Genomic DNA, 19074 nt, shown 5'->3' with positions numbered 1-19074 from the left:
TCCACCCCCAGACCCCCAGACCCACACACACACACACACACACACACACACACACACACACACACAGAGAGTTGTTATGAATGCTGTGTCTCCTCAAAATCCATGTGTTGAAAGAAACCTAACTCTCATATGGTGGTATTAGGAGGTAGAGGCCGTTGCGCAGTGAGGATCAGGAGGACTCTGGCCTCTTGGGTGGGATTGGTGCTCCGTGTGAGAGGCCCAGGGAGCTCGCTCATCACCTCTATCAAGTGAAGACACAGAAAGAGCCACGATGAGGAGCAGGTCCTTGTAAGACACTGAATCTGCTGGTGCTTTGATCTTAGGCTTCCCAGCTTCCCAAACTGTGAGTAACAAACTTCTGTTTTGTATAAATTACCCTGTCTAAGGGATTCTGCTGTAGCACCCCAAATGGAGGAAGGCAACAATATACCATGAGGCCTAAAGAAACTTTCTGAACCATCAGTAATAAAATCAAGATTTCAATATTGCAGTTCTTCACGTCATTAGGGGTAAAATACTCCTTGCTCTAAGTTCAAAACAACAACTACTGTTGTTGTAGCCTTTTATAACATAATAAATATGTAGGATTTACATGAGCTATTTTTAAAGTACTTATCTTTAAGCCAAGCATGGTGGCTCATGCTTGTAATCCCAGCACTTGGGAGGCTGAGACAGGAGGATCGCACAGGTTCGAAGCCAGCCTCAGCTACTGAGTGAGGCTCTCAGCAACTTAGTGAGACTCTGTTTCCAAATAAAGTATAAATTGGTCTGGGAGGTAAAATAACCCAGAGGTAGAAAAGCCCCTGGGTTCCACCCCCAATACCACCAAAAATATAAAAGTACTTATATTTGAGTTAGCATTATATTCCACATGGGAGTTATGCTTGATAAGCTCCCAGTTTTTTGGTCAACCTCAGATACACATTGGCTCAGCCACATATATTTTTTCTGAGAATGAGCTCATAGTGATTCAGAATCATTCCAGTTTGCTTCAAACACAGGTTATGTCTCTAATTCTGGGGATAATACATACTCCTATACTTAAACAGTAGCTTATAAAAACAACAACAACAACAACCGTACAGTGATTTTAAAAACATAGAAATAGAGCTGGGCATGGTGGCACACGCTTGTAATCCCTCTGCTTGGGAGGTGGAGACAGGAGGATCGCGCAGGTTCAAGCCTCGCTGGCTTAAGAGACCCTGTTTCCAAATAAAATATAAAATTAGGAGCCGGGCGTGGTGGCGCAAGCTTGTAATCCCAGCATTCTGGAGGCTGAGACCTGGAGGATCGCGGTTCGCGGACAGCCTCAGCTACTTAGTGAGGCCCTCTGCAACTCAGTGAGACCTGGTTTCAAAATAAAGAATAAAAAATAGGGCAGGGGGTGTAGCTCGGAGGTCAAATGCCCCTGGGTTCCATCCCCAGACCCGCAAAAAAAAAAAAAAAAAAAAAAAAAAAAAAAAATATATATATATATATATATATATATATATATATATATATATATATATATATATATATCAGAGTCAGAAGGGTTCCATCCCCAGTACCACAAAAACAAACAAATAAAAAACAAGAAAATGTAGAAATAGGACTTGAATTACTTTAATTCTGTTAGTCTTAGTGCAATTCAACCCCTAAACTTTGCAGAGTATACTTTTTAGTAACCATTTTTCATGAGCCTTTTTCCTTTTTAAAATATGTATTATTTTGCCGGGCGTGGTGGCACATGCTTGTAATCCCCGCGCTTGGGAGGCAGAGACAGGAGGATCGCGCAGGTTCGAAGCCAGCCCCGTGCACTGGCTTAGGAGACCCTGTTTCCAAATTTAAAAAAATGTAAAAATTGGTCTGGGAGTGTAGCCCGGAGGTAGAAGGGCTTCCAGGAACCCCAGTACCACAAAAAAAAAAAAAAAAATATATATATATATATATATATATATATATATATATATTATTTTAAGCCAGGCATGGTGACATGTATCTATAACCCCAGTACTTGAGAGGCTGAGACAGGAGGATTACAGGTTCAAAGCCAGCCTTAGTCTCAGCAACTTAGCAAGGCTCTTAGCAATTTAGTGAGACCCTGTTTTCAAATAATAATAAAAAAAATAGGGCTGAGGTATAGCTCAGATGTAGAATGTCTCTGAATTAGCCCCCTAGCACCAAAACAAAGCAAAAAAAAAATTCTAGCTAAAATTTAAACCAATATTATTTTCTTTTTCTACTATAAAACATTGCAATATTTAGTACTTTAATTATTTTTTCTGCTGTGAATATACTGATGAAGTTTAATAAAGAAAAATTTCAGTGGAAATAACCCACTACATTTCAATTTACTATGCTTGAGACAAGACTAAATAATTTGTCTTTCTTCTCTTTAGAAAAAATGATTACACAAAATGTTATCATAGAAAAAGGTAATCAAAGAGGATGCAGTCCAAAAGGGGTAAGACAAAGCATTATAGAGATGTATCAGCCAACTAATTAACAAAAATAATTATAATACTTTTCTGGGGGTGATAATGTTTCTGGTATTCACCAGCTCCCTAAATTTTGTAGTTTTTGTATTCCTTTCATCATCTTAAGTAGATAATAGAATGATAAAACCTGATTCAAATCAAATTTTGTATTCAGAATTTCTAAAAGCTTCAGGGGTGGTAAGACCTAGATATATCCTTGTTTTCACTTTTTTCCTATAACAGCAGAGCCAGCCTTTTATTTATATAACCTACATAACCATATAACCACCATCAGTGACCAGCAAAACATTTCCATCATTAAAGAAGAAACAAACCCTCCTAATATACTCAGGTTTGAGAAAATATATCCACAAAACAAGAATATTTTGCTAAGGAAAACCAGTACTCAAAAACACAGCAAACTTAGAAACAAAATCATAGTTACTAAAGTTAAGAATTCAGGTCTGGAGCCGACATGGTGGTGCATGCTTGTAATCCCAGTACTTGAGAGGCTGAGACAGGAGGATCACAGGTTCTTGGCCAGCCTTTGCCACTCAGTGAGGCCCTTTGTAAATTTGTGAGACCCTGTTTCAAAATAAAGAATAAAAAAAAAAAATAGGGCTGGGGGTGGAGCCCAGAGGTATAATGCCCCTGGGTTCAACCCCTAATCTCCCTCCCCCCAAATAAATAAAAATAAAAATAAAAAAAATAAAAAAGAATTCGGGTCTGGGAATGTAACTCAGTGGTAGAAATCTTGCCTGGCATACACAAGGCCCTGGGTTTAATGAGAGGGAGAGAAAGAAAGAAAGATTGATAGATAGAGAGGGGAGATTTGGAAAGGAAGGTTAAGGAAGTCACCCAGGATATCAGCAGAAAGATAAAAAGTTAAAAAATGTGAGAAAAAAGATGATGCAAAGGAAAAGCAAGAGGAGCAACTCCCACAAATAAGGTCCTAGAAGAAAGAAAATGGAAGGGAAGAAATTTAAAAGAGAGGAGAACATTTAGATTTGCAGAATGAAGTGACTCCAGGTTTTATGGGATTACTCAGTTTCTAGAAAACTAATGATTTGGAGGTGTTGTCACTGTAATCTTCATTTATATTTCTCTTATGAAATCTCCTTAAAATTTGTAAAACAAATGCAATAAAAATGGTTTAAAATGTTATATTAAGTGCCACATAAGTATTATATGTTGGGAGTGCATTTAACCTTTCCTATAATTGTATTCAAAAATTCTTATTTTAGAGGTCGTGCGACTGTGACCATGGTTGTCTAGCCATCCATCCATCCATCCATCCATCCATCCATCCATCCATCCATCCATCCATCCATGTGCTCAGCATGTACTTGATGCTAAAATATGGCAGTGCCAATCTCAAGTAGAAGGAGTGATCCCTACTGTACATCTGATCACGGCACAGTATCACCTATGCTATGGCAGTGGTATAAATAAGCAAATGTCTTGATATTTCTCATTTTCATGTGTCTTTTTTGTGATACAGGGGATGGAACCCAGGGGCATTCTACCTCCAAGCTACACCCCTAGCCCTAGTTTTTATCCTTCCTTTCCCCCTCCCTCTTTCTTTCTTTCTTTCTTTCTTTCTTTCTTTCTTTCTTTCTTTCTTTCTTTCTTTCTTTCTTTTCTTTCTCTGGTGGTACTGGGGTTCCTGGAAACCCTTCTACCTCCGGGCTACACTCCCAGACCTATTTTATACTTTTTAATTTGAAAACAGTGTTTCTTAAGCCAGCGCGGCTGGCTTCGAACCTGCGTGATCCTCCTGTTCTCTGCCTCCCAAGCGCAGGGATTACAAGCGTGCGCCACCACGCCCGGTTTATTCTTTATTTTGAAACAGTCTCACTGAGTTGCAAAGGGGCTCACTAAGTAGCTGAGGCTCTCCTCAAACTGCAAGTCTTCTGTCTCGCCTCCCAAATGCTGGGATTACGAGCGTGTGCCACCACACATGGCTCATGTGTCTTTTTAATAAGTGTAATACTTTATCCTGGAGTCATTGTGTTTTCTGAATCTAATAATTCATATATTGCATCAATTTAAAATATTATGGTCATTATCTTTTAAAATATTGCCTCTCCCATTTTCTCCAATAAATCCTAGTAATTGTTTTGTGGTATCTTTCTGTTTTTTTAACCTGTTTTTACTAGTTTTTCCTATACTTTGTCCATATATATATATATATTTTTTTTTTCTTTTCTTTTCTTTTGGTTGTACTGGGGGTGGAACACAGAGGCTTTCTACCTCTGGGCTATCCTCCCAGACCTGCTTTTTATATTTTATTTGGAAACAGGGTCTCACTATGTTGCTGAGAGCCTCACTAAGTAGCTGAGGCTGGCTTCGAACCTGTGTGATCCTTCTGTCTCAGCCTCCCAACCGCAGGGATTACAAGCGTGTGCCACCACACCTGGCTATAATTTTCCTATTTATTTATTTATTTATTTATTTATTTATTTATTTATTTATCTATTGGTACTAGGGATTTAACTCAGGGGCATTCTACATCCAAGCTACACCCCCAGCCTTATATTTTATTCTTTACTTTGAAACAGGGTCTCACTAAGTTGCGGAGGGCCTAAGTAGCTGAGGCTGGCTGCGAACCTGCAATCCTCCTGTCTTGGCCTCCCAAGTCTTGGGATTACAAGTGTGCTGCACCATGCCCAGCCATTCATATAATTTTCAAAGATGGATATTCAATTCACAAATTCTTTATTCATATACGCCTGGCCTATACTTAACATATCTTCTGAGATTCAAATTTGTGACTGCACATTTTATTTCTAGTGCTCTTTTTCATGCACTTTGATGTTTGTTTGTCCTTCATATTGTGTCTTGATGTTGTTTTTGATTCACTGTCCCATGTCTTCGATCACTTGAAATTCTATATTTTACAACGTTTATCTGATAACTCTATTTGATGAATTTCTGGGGCCTAATTTGGTTCTTTGTGTCCCTCGAGTTTTGCTCAGGTTGTGTCGTTTGTGAATGCATTTTATTGCTTTCAGGTTGAAAGCTCCTCCAGTGGTGCTTGTGTTTATCCTGTGAGGTGTGGAGGGCATGTCTTCCATATTTACATTGGCTTTTTCTAGGTGACTTAGCAATTCTAAACCACATTCTAAGCTAAATTTTCTGCTAATGGTGGGGAGTAGGGAACTTGGATTAAGTATATTTTGTTCATAAAGAGTTTTAGGCTCATAGTTGCTTATTCTCAAGGGATGTTCACCCATATTCTCTGTCTCTGCCCCACATACCCAGAGCTGAGGTCAAGACAAAGACACTTTCTTAGTGTCTACCTTTGTAGTGATGGTGGAATATTTTCTGGTCCATTCTTTGTGGGAGTGGGGTGTGTGTGCATATATGTGTGTGTGTATGCTAGTAAGGTGCTGCTCAGTTCTAATTGCCCACATAGTGCAAGCACAAAGTCTTTATTATTTCTTCTTCTCCTCCTCCATCATCATCATCATCTTCCTCTTCTTCTTCTTCTTCTTCTTCTTCTTCTTCTTCTTCTTCTCCTTCTCCTTCTCCTTCTCCTCCTTCTCCTCCTCCTCCTCCTCCTCCTTCTCCTCCTCCTCCTTCTTCTTCTCCTTCTCCTTCTCCTTCTCCTTCTCCTTCTCCTTCTCCTTCTCCTTCTCCTTCTTCTTCTTGTGGTACTGGGAATGGAACTCAGGGGCATTTTACTCCTGAGCTACACCTTCAGCCCTATTTTTTAGTCTTTTTATTTTATTTATTTATTTTTGTGGCACTGGGGATGGAACTCAGGGGCATTCTACCTCCAAACGACACCCCCCTGCCCTATATTTTTTATTATTTATTTTGAAACAGGGTCTCACTAAGTTGTGGAGAGCTTCACTAAGTAGCTGAGGATGTCTGCAAACCATGATCCTCCAGTCTCAGCCTCCCAAATGCTGGGATTACAAGTGTGCACCACCACCCCTGGCATCTTTTTATTTTTTGAAACAGGGTCTCAATGAGTTTCAAAGGGCCTCACTAAATAGATGAGGCTGTCAGTGAACTGCGATCCTCTGCTCTCAGCCTTCCAAATGCTGGGATTACAAGCGTGCACCAGCACGGCCGGCTGTCTCAATCTCTAATGGCAAAGCCCTTGCCATGATGTCTCCATGGGGCAGTCAGGGGTCAGTTTTACAGACTTACTACTCTGGGTTCATATTCTTCACCAATTTTATCTCCTGGGGACTTCTGTGCATTTCTTTTCTTGAACTTAACAATGAATGTAAAAAATATTATTGAGCCATGTATGGTGCTACCTACTTGTAATCCCAGTATTTGGAAGGCGGAGACAGGAGATTTCGGGTTTGTGGCCAGCCTCAGCAACTTAGTAAGACCTGGTTTAAAACTAAAAAAAAAAAAAAAATTATATATATTTTGCTGGGGCTGGCCGTGGTGCGCATGCTTGTAATCCCCGTGCTTGGGAGGCTGAGACAGGAGGATCGCACAGGTTCAAAGCCAGCCTCAGCTACTTAGTGAGGCTCTGGGCAACTTAGTGAGACCATGTTTCCAAATAAAATATAAAATAGGTCTGGGAGTATAGCCCGGAGGTAGAAAGCCTCTGGGTTCCACCCCCAGTACCACCAAAAAAAAAAAAAAAAATTGGCTGGACATGGTGATGCAGTATAATCCCAGTACTTGCCAGGCTGAGACAAGAGTATTGCAGGTTGTAGGACAGCCTTGGCAACTTAGTAATACTATCTACAACCTAGGAGACCTTGTTTCAAAACAAAAAATAAAAGGGCTGAGGATATAGGGGTACAGCTCAGAGGTAGAATGCCCCTAAGTTTATTTGTGGAATGCCACACAAGAGATGTTATAGAAAGGTTATTCAGTCTGTCATAGTCTAGGAAATTAAAATTGTTATTCCAAATTTTTCTTATGAGTAAAAACTATTTTTAAATGGCTTAAAAATTAAAGCAATGATGAATTTAGAGTATTTTTATAAACCTCCCTGGCCCAGGCATGGTGGCGCACGCTTGTAATCCCAGCATTCAGGAGGCTGAGACTGGAGGATCGTGGTTTGCAGACAGCCTCCGCTACTTAGTGAGGTCCTCTGTAACCTAGTGAGACCCTGTTTCAAAATAAAGAATAAAAAAATAAATAGGGCAGGGGGTGTAGCTCGGAGGTCGGATTCCCCTGGGTTCCTTTCCCATACCTACAAAACAACAACAGAAACCTCCCTGGAGATCGTCATACCTACTTTGTTATGTTGAGAATAGTGAATTTCAATTTCACACGGAGTTTGAGCAATTGAGTAAATACGTCTTTACATCCATCCTTAAGTCTCCAAAGTATTACACTTTATGGATTTTTTTTTTGTGTGTGGTACTGATGGTGGAACCCAGGGGATTTTCTACCTCCAGGCTCTACTTCCAGACCTATTTTATATTTTATTTGAAAACAGAGCCTCACTCAGTAGCTGAGGCTGGCTTCGAACCTGTGCGATCTTCCTGTCTCAGCCTCCCAAGTGCTGGGATTACAAGCGTGCGCCACCATGCCTGCGTACATTATGGAATTTAGAATTGGTCTTTGCCAGACTGGACATGGTGGCGCACGCTTGTAATCCCGGTACTTGGGAGGCTGAGACAGGAGAATTTCGGGTTGGAGGACAGCCTCAGCAAATAGTGAGACCTTGTTTCAAAGTAAAATAGAATAGGAATGGGGGTGTAGCTCAGAGGTAGAATGTCCCTGGGTTCAATCTCCAGTACCAAAAAAAAATTTTTTTTTTATCTTTGCCCAATTTACTTATTTTATTTTTTGTGGTACCTGGGATTGAACTCAGGGGAATTCTACCTCCGAGCTACACCCCATCCCTATTTTTTTATTCTTTATTTTGAAACAGGGTCTCACTAAGTTGCAAAGGGCCTCACTGAGTAGCTGAGGCTGTTTGCGAACCGTGATCCTCCGGTCTCATCCTCTCAAATGCTGGATTACAAGTGTGCGCTACCACACCCGGCTTACCTTATATTATATATTAACAGATAGGCATAATTGTCATCAAAGTTACTATTAGCCACTGACTTCTAAGTGCCAGGCAAAGACACAGGTGCTTTGTCAATAAAATAGAGACTCGGGTTAAATAATGTTTTCACTCGTGTAACATAATGGGTGTTAAGGCTGGATTCAAAGTCAAGTGAGGAAACCGTGAACTGTGCCTTTTGGAGAACTGAGCTCAGGGACCCAGCTCTTCTGATCTGAAATCCACTACCATCTGCATGGAAGCCACACTTCCCAGCGGCCTGGCTGCTCCTAGCCAGCTGCTGAAAACAGCAGGGCGCTAAGGCGGGCCCATTCCTGGGAGTCCTGGGCCTGCCCTGGCAGCTGATGTTGGCTTAAGAGCCTCCTGATGGTGGCTTCTCTCCACTTGGACTGAGAGGCAGCCTAAGAATGCTTATAAGCCTTAAAAGATATAAAAAATGAATTTACTGAATGCAAGAAATATGTTTTGGCTTGAATGTCAATTTCAACGTCAGATATTTTAGAGATAAGGTAGACCTCAGTTGAACACTCATTTTCAAGTGGATTCAGAGATGCCACCCAGGCCAGTGGCTTCCCCTCCTCCCAGTGACTCGGTGGCCAGCTCACGTTAGGGCACTGCAGTCTCTTTTGTGAGCTACCGTATTTACTTCACGTTAGGGCACTTTTGTGAGCTACCGTATTTACTTTCCCATCTTTCTTGGGCTACGGTGCATCAGCTCTTCCTTGGCTTTTCTTTGTAGGCTTTCCCTCTCTTTTCTGGTTGCCGGGGCGGCAGAGGTGGTCCACTGGCTTAGACTGAGCACTCTGCTCCAGGCCCAGCTTGGCTCCTCCACATTCAGTGGCCACGCGTTCCTTCCCATGAATCTGCTGGGTGGCCATTTCAGCCTCGTTTGAGAGGAGGAAACTGAGGCACACATGCAAGCAGCAGCATCTGGTAAGGTAGCCGGGTGTGCTGTGAGCAGCAGACCCCGTGGGTGCCAGGCTGTCTGGGCCACAGTCCAGGCTTTCCTATCATGGGTGGCCTGACACCCCACTGAGTCCCGAGGCCTCCTCCAAGGGATGATAACAGCTCTATCTGACAGGGCTGGACTAGGACTGGGTTGGTCAGTTATTTGCAGTGCACTTAGAATAGTGCCTGGCACCGCACAAGGGCCATACAAGTGTTTTCAAAGTGAATAAACTAAAGCCTGTCTGGCTCCAAAGCAGGTAATGGTGTAATTGCAGGTTTGCTTTTCTTCTTTCTGTTAGAGCAGAAGAACTGGACCAAGATGACATTCAGACTCTGAACAGAAAACAGGCTTAGCTGCTGGGACCCCACGGACCTCCTGCCAGCAGCAGACACTTCTGGCCAGCAGCCTTTTCTAGAGAGGAGACTCCATGTGGTTCAGGTCAGCCAAGAGCCCCGAGACACTATGCGCTGGGCTCACTGGGGGCAGAGACCATGCAGCAAGTCTACACTGCAGGGAGCCTCCAGCCCCCACTCTGGATGGGGTTGCCTGTCCCGACTGTCATCCTTTGAGGGCTCCTCCACCATCACCAAGCTCATTCCAATCTCTGGGCACCTCTCTGGACATGCTTTCAGGGACTGCTGCGTGGCTATTCTCTTCCACTTATGTCACGTCTACACACCATCTCCTCTGGGAAAAACTTCATGACTACCAATTGGCTCTCATGTGAAGTGGAAACCATGTTCAATTTGGGGTGGCTGAGAAGGGTTTAAGGGACTGTTGGAAAGAGATAGGCAGCTTGGAAACCAGACAGGATGAGAAGGGGCTTTTGCCAGGCTGGGTTTGGGGGCTGTGTGTGGCAAGAGGAGACAGGCTGGTTGCCTTCAGGAAAGTCGCTGTAGGGGAGGGTCCGACAGCTGCAGCCCTGGCAGATGATGTAGCCGAGCCCCTGGACTCGGGCAGGGCAGAAAGGGAGAATAATTACCCCCTTTCTCTCTCCTCCATCCCTCTGCCCACCTGTTCATTAACAGAACCGGGCCTAACAGAGGGTCCCAGGAACAGGTTGGAAAGGCTGTTGGAAATCAGCTAGCACTTTCACGTGCTAAAACCCACGCACGTTTTTGCAGTGACCTTTTGATTTACACGTTTCTTGTCTGCACAACACCCCACTCCTAGATTGCGACCATCTTGAGCACAAGGGCTCGGAGATGTTTTTCTTCCTTTTTCCACCTGTCCAGCCGGGGCGCCTGGCTCACCGTAGGCGCCCAATAAACATGGGTGGAATGAACCCACCGGCCAGGGCACAGGTACTTAGTTCCCCGGAGTTTTCTTCTTTTCTTACGGAAAGATCAGGTGGCCGATCACTTCCGGGCGCCGGGTCGGAGGCCGCCCCCCTGGCCCGCGGAGGCCGCGGGTGGCCCAGCAGGTGCCCGGGCGCCGCCTTCCCGGGACCCGTGCGCCCCCCTCGGCGCGCGTCTCCAGGTGCAGCGGGATCTGCGCGGCCCCGGGCCTGCGTCCCTCTCCCGGTGCGGGTGTGAGCGGGGCGGGAGACACCCAGCGATCACTCCAGGTTATTTTTACCCGGGCGCCGGCCCCCCTCCCCCGGGGGCGGGGAAGCTGGGGCGCCGAGGGAGTCTATTGGGCGCCGTGCGCTCGGGGCGCTGGGGGCTGCGGCGGGCCCTGGGCTCCGGGACCCGCGGGCGGGCGGGCGGGCGCGGGGCGGGGCGGCGGCGGGAAGGGGCGGGGAGCGCGCTCCTGCGGCGGCGGCGGCGGCGGCGGTGCTCATCCCGGCGGCCCAGCGCTCGAGCGGACGCGGGGCTTCGCAAATGGCTTGTCCCGCTCTCGGTCTGGAAGCTCTTCAGCCCCTGCAGCCGGAGCCGCCCCCCGAGCCCGCCTTCTCCGAGGCGCAGAAGTGGATCGAGGTAGGTGCCGGTGGCCCTTGCAGGGGCGCCGGGAGCCGGTGACCCGCGCGCACGGACCGCAGGTCCAGCGTCGCCAACCCCCTCTTTCTTTGGCCAGCTGCTGCGGGCCACCCGCCAGGGCCTTGGGCGAGCTGCGATCCGCGGGGCTTTCGGCCTGGGGGACCCGGGAGGGCGGGCGCGGACGGGGGACGCCGCAGTCCGGCGGTGCGCAGGGGGCAGGTCCTCTGCACCTCGCCCCGCCAGCCCCCAGACCTCGGAGCCTCAGCTGGCGCCGCGTCCGAGCGCCGCCGAGGGGAGCGCAGGTCCAGCGGGCGCCGCAGAGGCGCAGGGGCCGCGAGCCCGGAGTCCTTGAGGGCGCCGCATTTGGGGGTGTCCCGCTCCGCGTCCCACCTTCCACCTTGGGCTTCCCTACCCGCTCTTCCGGAGCGGATCTGGCCGTGCCTCCACCGAGAAGCAGACCCACCGGAGATTTGCAGCACTCTTGGCACCGGCTCAGGTGTGAGGCCGGCCAAGCTCCCCGGGCGGGGAGAACCTGCAAGACCCACCTGCGAGCGCAGCATCTGCAGAGGAGCTGCCCCGCCATCGGCAGCCTGGCTCCGTCCCAGAGACGGCGGGGTGGGCTCCCAGAGGCTGGGTGCCCGGCTCGCTTGGCGGCGTGTTTCACTTGTTAAACGACTGGGTGGCAGGCCAGAGAAATCACTCTCCTCTCTCGGCCGAAGCCAGGAAACGCTCGCTGGGCGATTCTGATTCACGATGTCTATCTGCAGATGTAGCTGGGTAGCTCTGCGCTTCGGAACTGGGCTGTCGGTGGCCGTCAGGACGTTTGGAGGGCGTGAGGGGGCGAGGGGGAGAGCTGCCCCTTCCCCGAGGTCCGTAAGGGGAGCTTCTATGGGAGGTCTTTATGGGCCCGTCGTTTTCCTCCGGGACGCGAAGCCCTCTTTAAGATAGTGCAGAGGAAGGGTACCGCTATGTCATGACCCAGCAGTGATGAAGCTTCTTACTCAATACTCAGACTGTCACCTAGTGACTCCGCCCCCACCCGAGGCACCGCAGATCTCAAACCCTGCTGGGGTGACCGAGCTACCAGGCTACTGATTTAAAACTGCCTGCAGAAACCGCTCTCGCTTGAGGTTGCTGGAAGGCTCCAGTCCCAGGCCCGCATCTTGCAGGGTTAACTAACTCCGAGCAAGCAAGTGTTCTGCAGATCTTAGAAGGATCTACTTAAAAATAGAGGAAAAGAAATAGAAGAATAAACTCGAGACTCTATGGCAGAGAGGCCAGGCATGTCTCCCATAATTTGATAGCTCACCACCCCATGAGGAAAAAAAAAAAAAGACATTGGCTTTTTATTTTTGATCTGTGGCTAGAAGGCGTGGCGGTGACAGGTGTTCTTTCTGCAAAGTTGGGCTCACAGGCGATATGGCGACATTTGTAGTTGCTGGTTTAGTGGAGAGTTGAATGACTATTTTTTATTTTCTTAAACTTGAAAATTCCCAGGAGAGATTTTAGATGTGGGCTTGGGTGGAGGGAGCGTATAAACATAGTCTTCCTATTCACAAAGGCAAGTAGTTCATTCCCAGGTTCTTTATTTGTGGGTACTGTGGACATAGTCTGCTTTAAAAAAGTGCCTGGTATATACCATTTATGTTCAATAAAAAAATTAAAAAAATTAAAATAAAAAGTGCCTGGTGTGGTGATGCACCCCAGTAATCCCAGTACTCCAGAGACTGAGGCAGGAGGATTGCAGGCTTGCCAGTGCTTGGTGATTTAAGGAAACTCTGTTTCAAAATAAAAAATAAAAAAAGGAGGGGGAGTGTAGCTCAGAGGTTGAATGCCTCTGGGTTCAATCCCTAGTACCACACACATACAAAAAGTTTATTGTGGTATAAATTACATACAGGAAAGGGCATACATCTGAAGCGTACCCCTCTATGGATTTTGGCATATGTATCTACTACTATAGCCACTACCTAAATCAAGATATAAACCATTTGTGGTTATGGTCTGTTTTTTAAGTAGTGATATATTTCAGGCTATTAAGCAGTACAGGACATAAGCTTTCATAGCAGGTTTAAGAAAAGGAGCGAGAGGTTCTCTAAGAAAGTAGAGCCTGGGTTGGCCCTGACAGACAGTATTATTCTCAATACTTTGCCATTTCTATGGATTTAAGAATGTGAAAACCCTACTAGTTGCTGCATGGTTTCAGGACCAGGCGGCCAGGGCCCTCCATGTGCATTATTGAAACGGCCTATCTCCTTTCAAATGTGGGGTTCGATTTCACGATTTCAGGGAAAGGAGAGCTTCCCTCTCCCTCCCGGGCTGTATGAAAAGGTATTTGCTCCAAGGAAAGATAGAAACTCCTTTCCTTCTCTGGGTTCCTCTTGAAATGTAAATGATGCCTCTGCAGGCCCTTGGAACCTGGGTAAGAATTGGTGGTTCTGTGGGCAGATGCCCAGTGAACAAAGTCCCCCCCAATATAGCAGTAAGATAGTACTTAGTGTGAGCCCAGTTCCCCGGGGGACTCTTATCTTGAGACAATAGCATCTCCGTCAGGAGCCCCATTATTTCTGGCAACATCCTCATTGGGAGTCCTTTGTTTTTTGCTTTTGTTCAGTTGGTGATTAAATTTCCCACAGACTTTTTATTTTCCTGCTGCTTTTTGAGTAGTCAGGAATTTTACCCTTTCAGAAAAAAAAGGGTTCCCTTGGGTGCAGCAGGTTAATAAACAAACTTCAGCCTGCAGTCCTTCTTCCTCTGTCCCTGGTCAGCCCTGAGGGGTTGAATTCTTAATAAAGGCTCAAGGAGGGAGGGAGCACCTAACTTCTCAGTGAGGAATTTCTCAGCTGGCCCTGTAGCCTTGGCTATTTGAGGACTGTGTAACTGGGCAGGAAATGTAGCCTGGGAAAGAGGCTGCTACCTCACCCCACCCCCAACTTCTGCCTATGCTGGCAAAAGCTCTCCTAGAGCTCCCAGCCCCTGTGGGGACAAATGGGTGACACTTCCAGTGACTTAATGGCTGCAGGAGCAGGATGCTTACTGTGGGTTTGAGAGACCCCTAAAGGAAACAGACAACTTTAAGCATTGTCTGCCAGGAGGCAGGGGTGTGACTGACTTCCTTCCATATTTCTGCTCTAGAAGGTTTTGTCTTAAGCAGGGGGTCCTTAAGTGTGGGGCTGTGGCTGTGGCTGTGGCTGAGAGGTCCAGCTATGGGGCTGGGCATCCCGGGTCTGTCACCTTCTAGCTGCGTGACCTTGGGCAAGCTGCTTTTCCTGTCCTTATGGTTCCGGAATATTTTCTTTGAAAGACAGCTTTAATTGTTAACAACAAAAACAACAAAGAGATATTGTTGAAAACATCTGTAAAACAGGATACTAATAATAGCCCGCCTACTATGTAGGAGTGCCATATTTACTAAGTAATATGTTTAAAATGCTTAGAATAGTGCCTAGTACTTAGGAAGCGCTGTATAAGGGATAGTAGAATTATTACCATATTTTCTACATCTATGACTCTTCTTACAGTCATATCATGATTAGTACCATTGAAATTGCTACTGTTGTTTCTGTTTTCTTTTTCTTTTTTCTTGTTTTAATACTGAGGATCACCCCTAGGGCCTCACACATGCTTGGCAAGTGGCCTGCCACTGAGCTGCACCTCCAGTGCTCCATTGTTGCTCACTGAGGCTAATTTTGAAGAAAATTCATCAAAACCCTATTTCCATCATAGAAAACTCAGTTACTTGCAATTTCATCCCATTATTTATTTATTTATTTATTTTGGTACTGGAGATTAAATCCAGGGGAATTCTACCTCTGAGTTAACTCCCCAGCCCTTTTTATTTATTTTAATTTTTTTTTGTTTTGAAACAGGCTTTCTCTAGGATTACTGACAGTATGTTACTGAAGCTGTCATCAAACCTGTGATCCTCCTGTATCAGCCTCCCAAGTACTGGGATTATAGGCGTGTGCTACCATGCCTGGATATTTTATTTATATTTATTTATTTATTTATTTATTTGTGTTGGGGCTGGAACTCAGGACATTTTGTGTGTGTGTGTGGTACTGGGGGTGGAACCCAGAAGCTTTCTACCTCTAGGTTATACTCCCAGACCTATTTTATATTTTATTTGGAAACAGGGTCTCACTAAGTTGCTGAGAGCCTCACTAAGTAGCTGAGGCTGGCTTAGAACCTATGTGATCTTCCTGTCTCAGCCTCACAAGCATGGGGATTACAAGTGTATGCCACCACGCCTGGCGCTAAGTACATATTTTGTGGTCAGGCTACATCCTCATCCTGTCTGACTCCATTAACTCCAGACAGTTGGATGGGAGGTTAAGTCAGTGCTACATGTTACCCTAGTTTGCATTAAAGTCATTTTGGAGTCAAAGGAAAGCTTGTAACATCTACTCATAGGGTGATTTTACTAATCCACCAAGGCTTATATGGTTATTTCTCAATATTATATTGAATGTTGAAGTTTATAGCTTTTGTTACTGAATTCCAAGCAGGATGCCCAATGCCTCTCCTTTTGCAGACAATCCAGTATTAAATCCTTATATAAATAGTGAATCCAAATACTCATTTCAGATGAGGGTTCACTGAAGTTATGTCAACTCCTACTAAGAAAAACAATTCCTCCATTGGCCTGCCTTTCTTTCTTTCTTTCTTTCTTTCTTTCTTTCTTTCTTTCTTTCTTTCTTTCTTTCTGTGATACTGGAGACAGAGCTCAGGAGCATTCTACCTCTGTCAATCCCTATTTTATTTTTATTGTGAAACAGGATCTTGCTAGGTTTATAAGACTCTCACTTATTTCCTGAGGCTGTCCCCAAACCTGCAATCCTCCTGTTTTAGCCTCCCAAGTATTGGGATTACAAGCATGCACTACCATGATCATTAGCCTTTCTTTTTTTTTTTTCTGATGGTATTTGTTGAGTTTCAGTTGTTTGTTAGTAGGTGGTTGCTTCTAATTTTCCAAGTCCCTCCCCTTCTTTTGTCTTTCTACCCATAACAGTATTAACCGGTTCTAATCGATAGTTCTTCACTTCAGTGCCAAACTTTTCTGGAGAAACAGATGTCCCTTCCACTGGGTCTTGGTGTGGGACAGATCACCAAGGCTTTAGGGAGAGGCTGGAGATTTCAATCGAGCATAGGCCTCTTCCAGCGCCTGGACTTCCTGAACTTGAATCAGAGCCTGCCCATGGGGATTGGGGAGGAATACAGTCTTCTTTGTGACCTAATCCATATTTTACATGAGAAGGATTTGGGCTGGAAGGGATCAGTTCATCATTTGGTTCATTTCTCCAAGTCCACATAGTTTATTTATTTTTTGCAAATTCATCTGGGGCCTAGTCCTGAAAATCAAAAGCACTGAAAGTACCTTAGGTCTCCCAAACTGAAAGATCCTATATTATTTGGCAGTGGGGAAAATGTAGTTGTAGCCTTTGAGATAGTCTAGCATTTGGTGACTGGTAATATGGAACATGGTGTTATAGTGCCTTAAATATATAGTTATTCTAATTCTTCACCTCTATAGGGATTTGAGGACTCTTTATTATTATTTTTTTAGATAACAACAAAGATTTAACTTAGCGGATGGTCCTCCAGCTCTGCATTGGAGAGATGAGGAAGAGGAAGAAAAACCTTTCTGGCCCCATCAAGAAAGGGGCAGTGGCTGAGTAGCTATGTAATGAAAGCATCTGTCTCACAATGACATCCAGTCTGGCTTGTTTTTACACAAGGACTGCGATGACACAACACTGTCACGTGGTAGGAGAACAGTGAAGTCCCACAGATTTGGGGAGAGGAGAAGTGGAATGGGAGGTGGAGCTGGTACTTCTTGCCCCAGCATCTCCCTGGAAACCAAGGGCATCAAGCAAGCTCCGCATGGGCAGCCGGAGGGAGCCCTGGACACCAGGAAGGGGAGGCTGGGCCTGTGTTCCAGGCAGCCCCATCTCTTGGCCCCTGTTTGCCGCTGATGGATGACAATGGAGCCAAGAGGCAGACATCTGGCCTTGACTCTGTGCGTGGCAGTCGGTGCTAGGGGAGACGAGCCGCTTTAGGAGTGCTGGAAATTGGCCTGGCAACTCCTCTTTTTGTTTTAGACCATTCTGAAGCCTAGAAGTATCATCAATAGGGGCATAACACGATGATGGTAAGAATGCTGCTGATGCTGGTCAAAGCTAATATTTACTGTACCCTTACTGTGTATCAGCACTGGGCAAAGTTTATATTCACAGTGGAGTAAATGTCATAATTGGGACAGTGTTACAGTTTGGATGTGGAACACCCCCCTGCAGAGCTCATTTGTAGCAATTCAGAAATGTTCAGAGGTGAAATAACTGAAGCAGGGGTCTGTCCCCATCAGTTGATACATTCACTGATGGAGTAAGTACTTGAATGGACTTACTGGGTGGTGGCTGAAGGCAGGGAAGAATATAACTGGAGGAGGTATCTGACTGGGTATGTGGCCTTGGTGTATATATCTGTCCCTAGTCCCTTCCTCTGTCCATCTATGCTTCTTGTGGCTGCTGTAAATTGAGCAGCTTTTCTTCCACAATGCTGTACTGCCATGATGGTTCTGCCTTGGAGCTGGCCAACTCTGAAACCATGAGCCAAATGAGTTGTTCTTGTCAGGTATTTTGGACCCAGTGATGAAAAAGCTAATCCAGACACTAATCCAGAGCATCCTTGCTTAACTTCTATAAAATACATATATATATATATATATATATATATATATATATATATATACACACACACACATATATATATATATGGATATATATGGATATATATGGATATATATGGATATATACATATATACACATATATATCCATATATATATATATATATATATATATATGTATGTCAAGATATCAGAAATTTGCATTTGAGAAGATTGGAGCACCCAGAGGTTAGGACACTTGTTCAAGGTCACCAAGTCAGTAAGTGCTTAAGAACTCAGGCTGAGCCGGACGTGGTGGTGCACGCTTGTAATCCCCGCGCTTGGGAGGCAGAGACAGGAGGATCGCGCAGGTTTGAAGCCAGCCGCGCTGGCTTAGGAGACCCTGTTTCCAAAAATAAAAAATAGGTCTGGGAGTGTAGCCCGGAGGTAGAAGGACTTCCAGGAACCCCAGTATCACCAAAAAAACCCCCAAAAAACAAAACAAAAAACTCAGGCTGTCTGACTCTATGACTCCACAGTCCCTGGCATCTGATTCCTTGTATTTATGCCCACATACAGGACCTCATGTGGCCTGCAAGGACTGTGCTTGTTCCTGGCAGGATGGGGGTTTAGTGGCTATGACTCACTAGACGTGACTGTTCCCTGCTAGTTTGTCTCTTCAGCAGCAGGACTCAGACCCTCTTCACTTGTGTAGGCCACCTTGGTGTACCCACGGGCAGGAGGACCACACTCCTTACCTTTGATTATGTCTTCAGATCTAACCTTTCTTTTTATTGTTGTGGTGGTGGTGGCACTGAGAAAGGAACCCGGAGGCAGTCTACCTGTAAGATACAACCCCAGACTAATTTTATTTATTTATTTATTTATTTATTTATTTATTTATTTATTTTTATTTGGAAACAGGGTCTCACTAAGTTGCTGAGAGCATCACTAAGTTGCTGAGGCTGGCCTCAAATGTGTGACCCTCCTGTCTCAGTCTCTCAAGTACTGTGATGACAAGTGTGCATCACCAGGCTGGGCTCAGGACCTAACATTTCAAAGGTGGAGCTAGGCAGGGGGGTTG

The 19074-nt window shown here is 45.4% G+C and overlaps 1 protein-coding gene across 1 annotated transcript in view; it reads left to right on the top strand.

Moving 5' to 3' along the window:
• Window positions 1–11229: 11229 nt before the first annotated feature.
• Window positions 11230–19074, top strand: part of LIMCH1 (LIM and calponin homology domains 1) — a gene marked incomplete at both ends in the record, with an annotated part of 360621 nt that continues 352776 nt past the window's right edge. Inside the window, one exon of the mRNA XM_080697252.1 lies at window positions 11230–11325. Coding sequence (XP_080553378.1) covers window positions 11230–11325 — 96 coding nt within the window. The remainder of the gene's footprint in view (window positions 11326–19074) is intronic.

The sequence above is a fragment of the Muscardinus avellanarius genome (genome assembly GCF_963383645.1).
Source record: "Muscardinus avellanarius genome assembly, chromosome: 6".
NCBI lineage: Eukaryota > Metazoa > Chordata > Mammalia > Rodentia > Gliridae > Muscardinus > Muscardinus avellanarius.
This window is presented reverse-complemented; position numbering and strand designations above follow the sequence as displayed.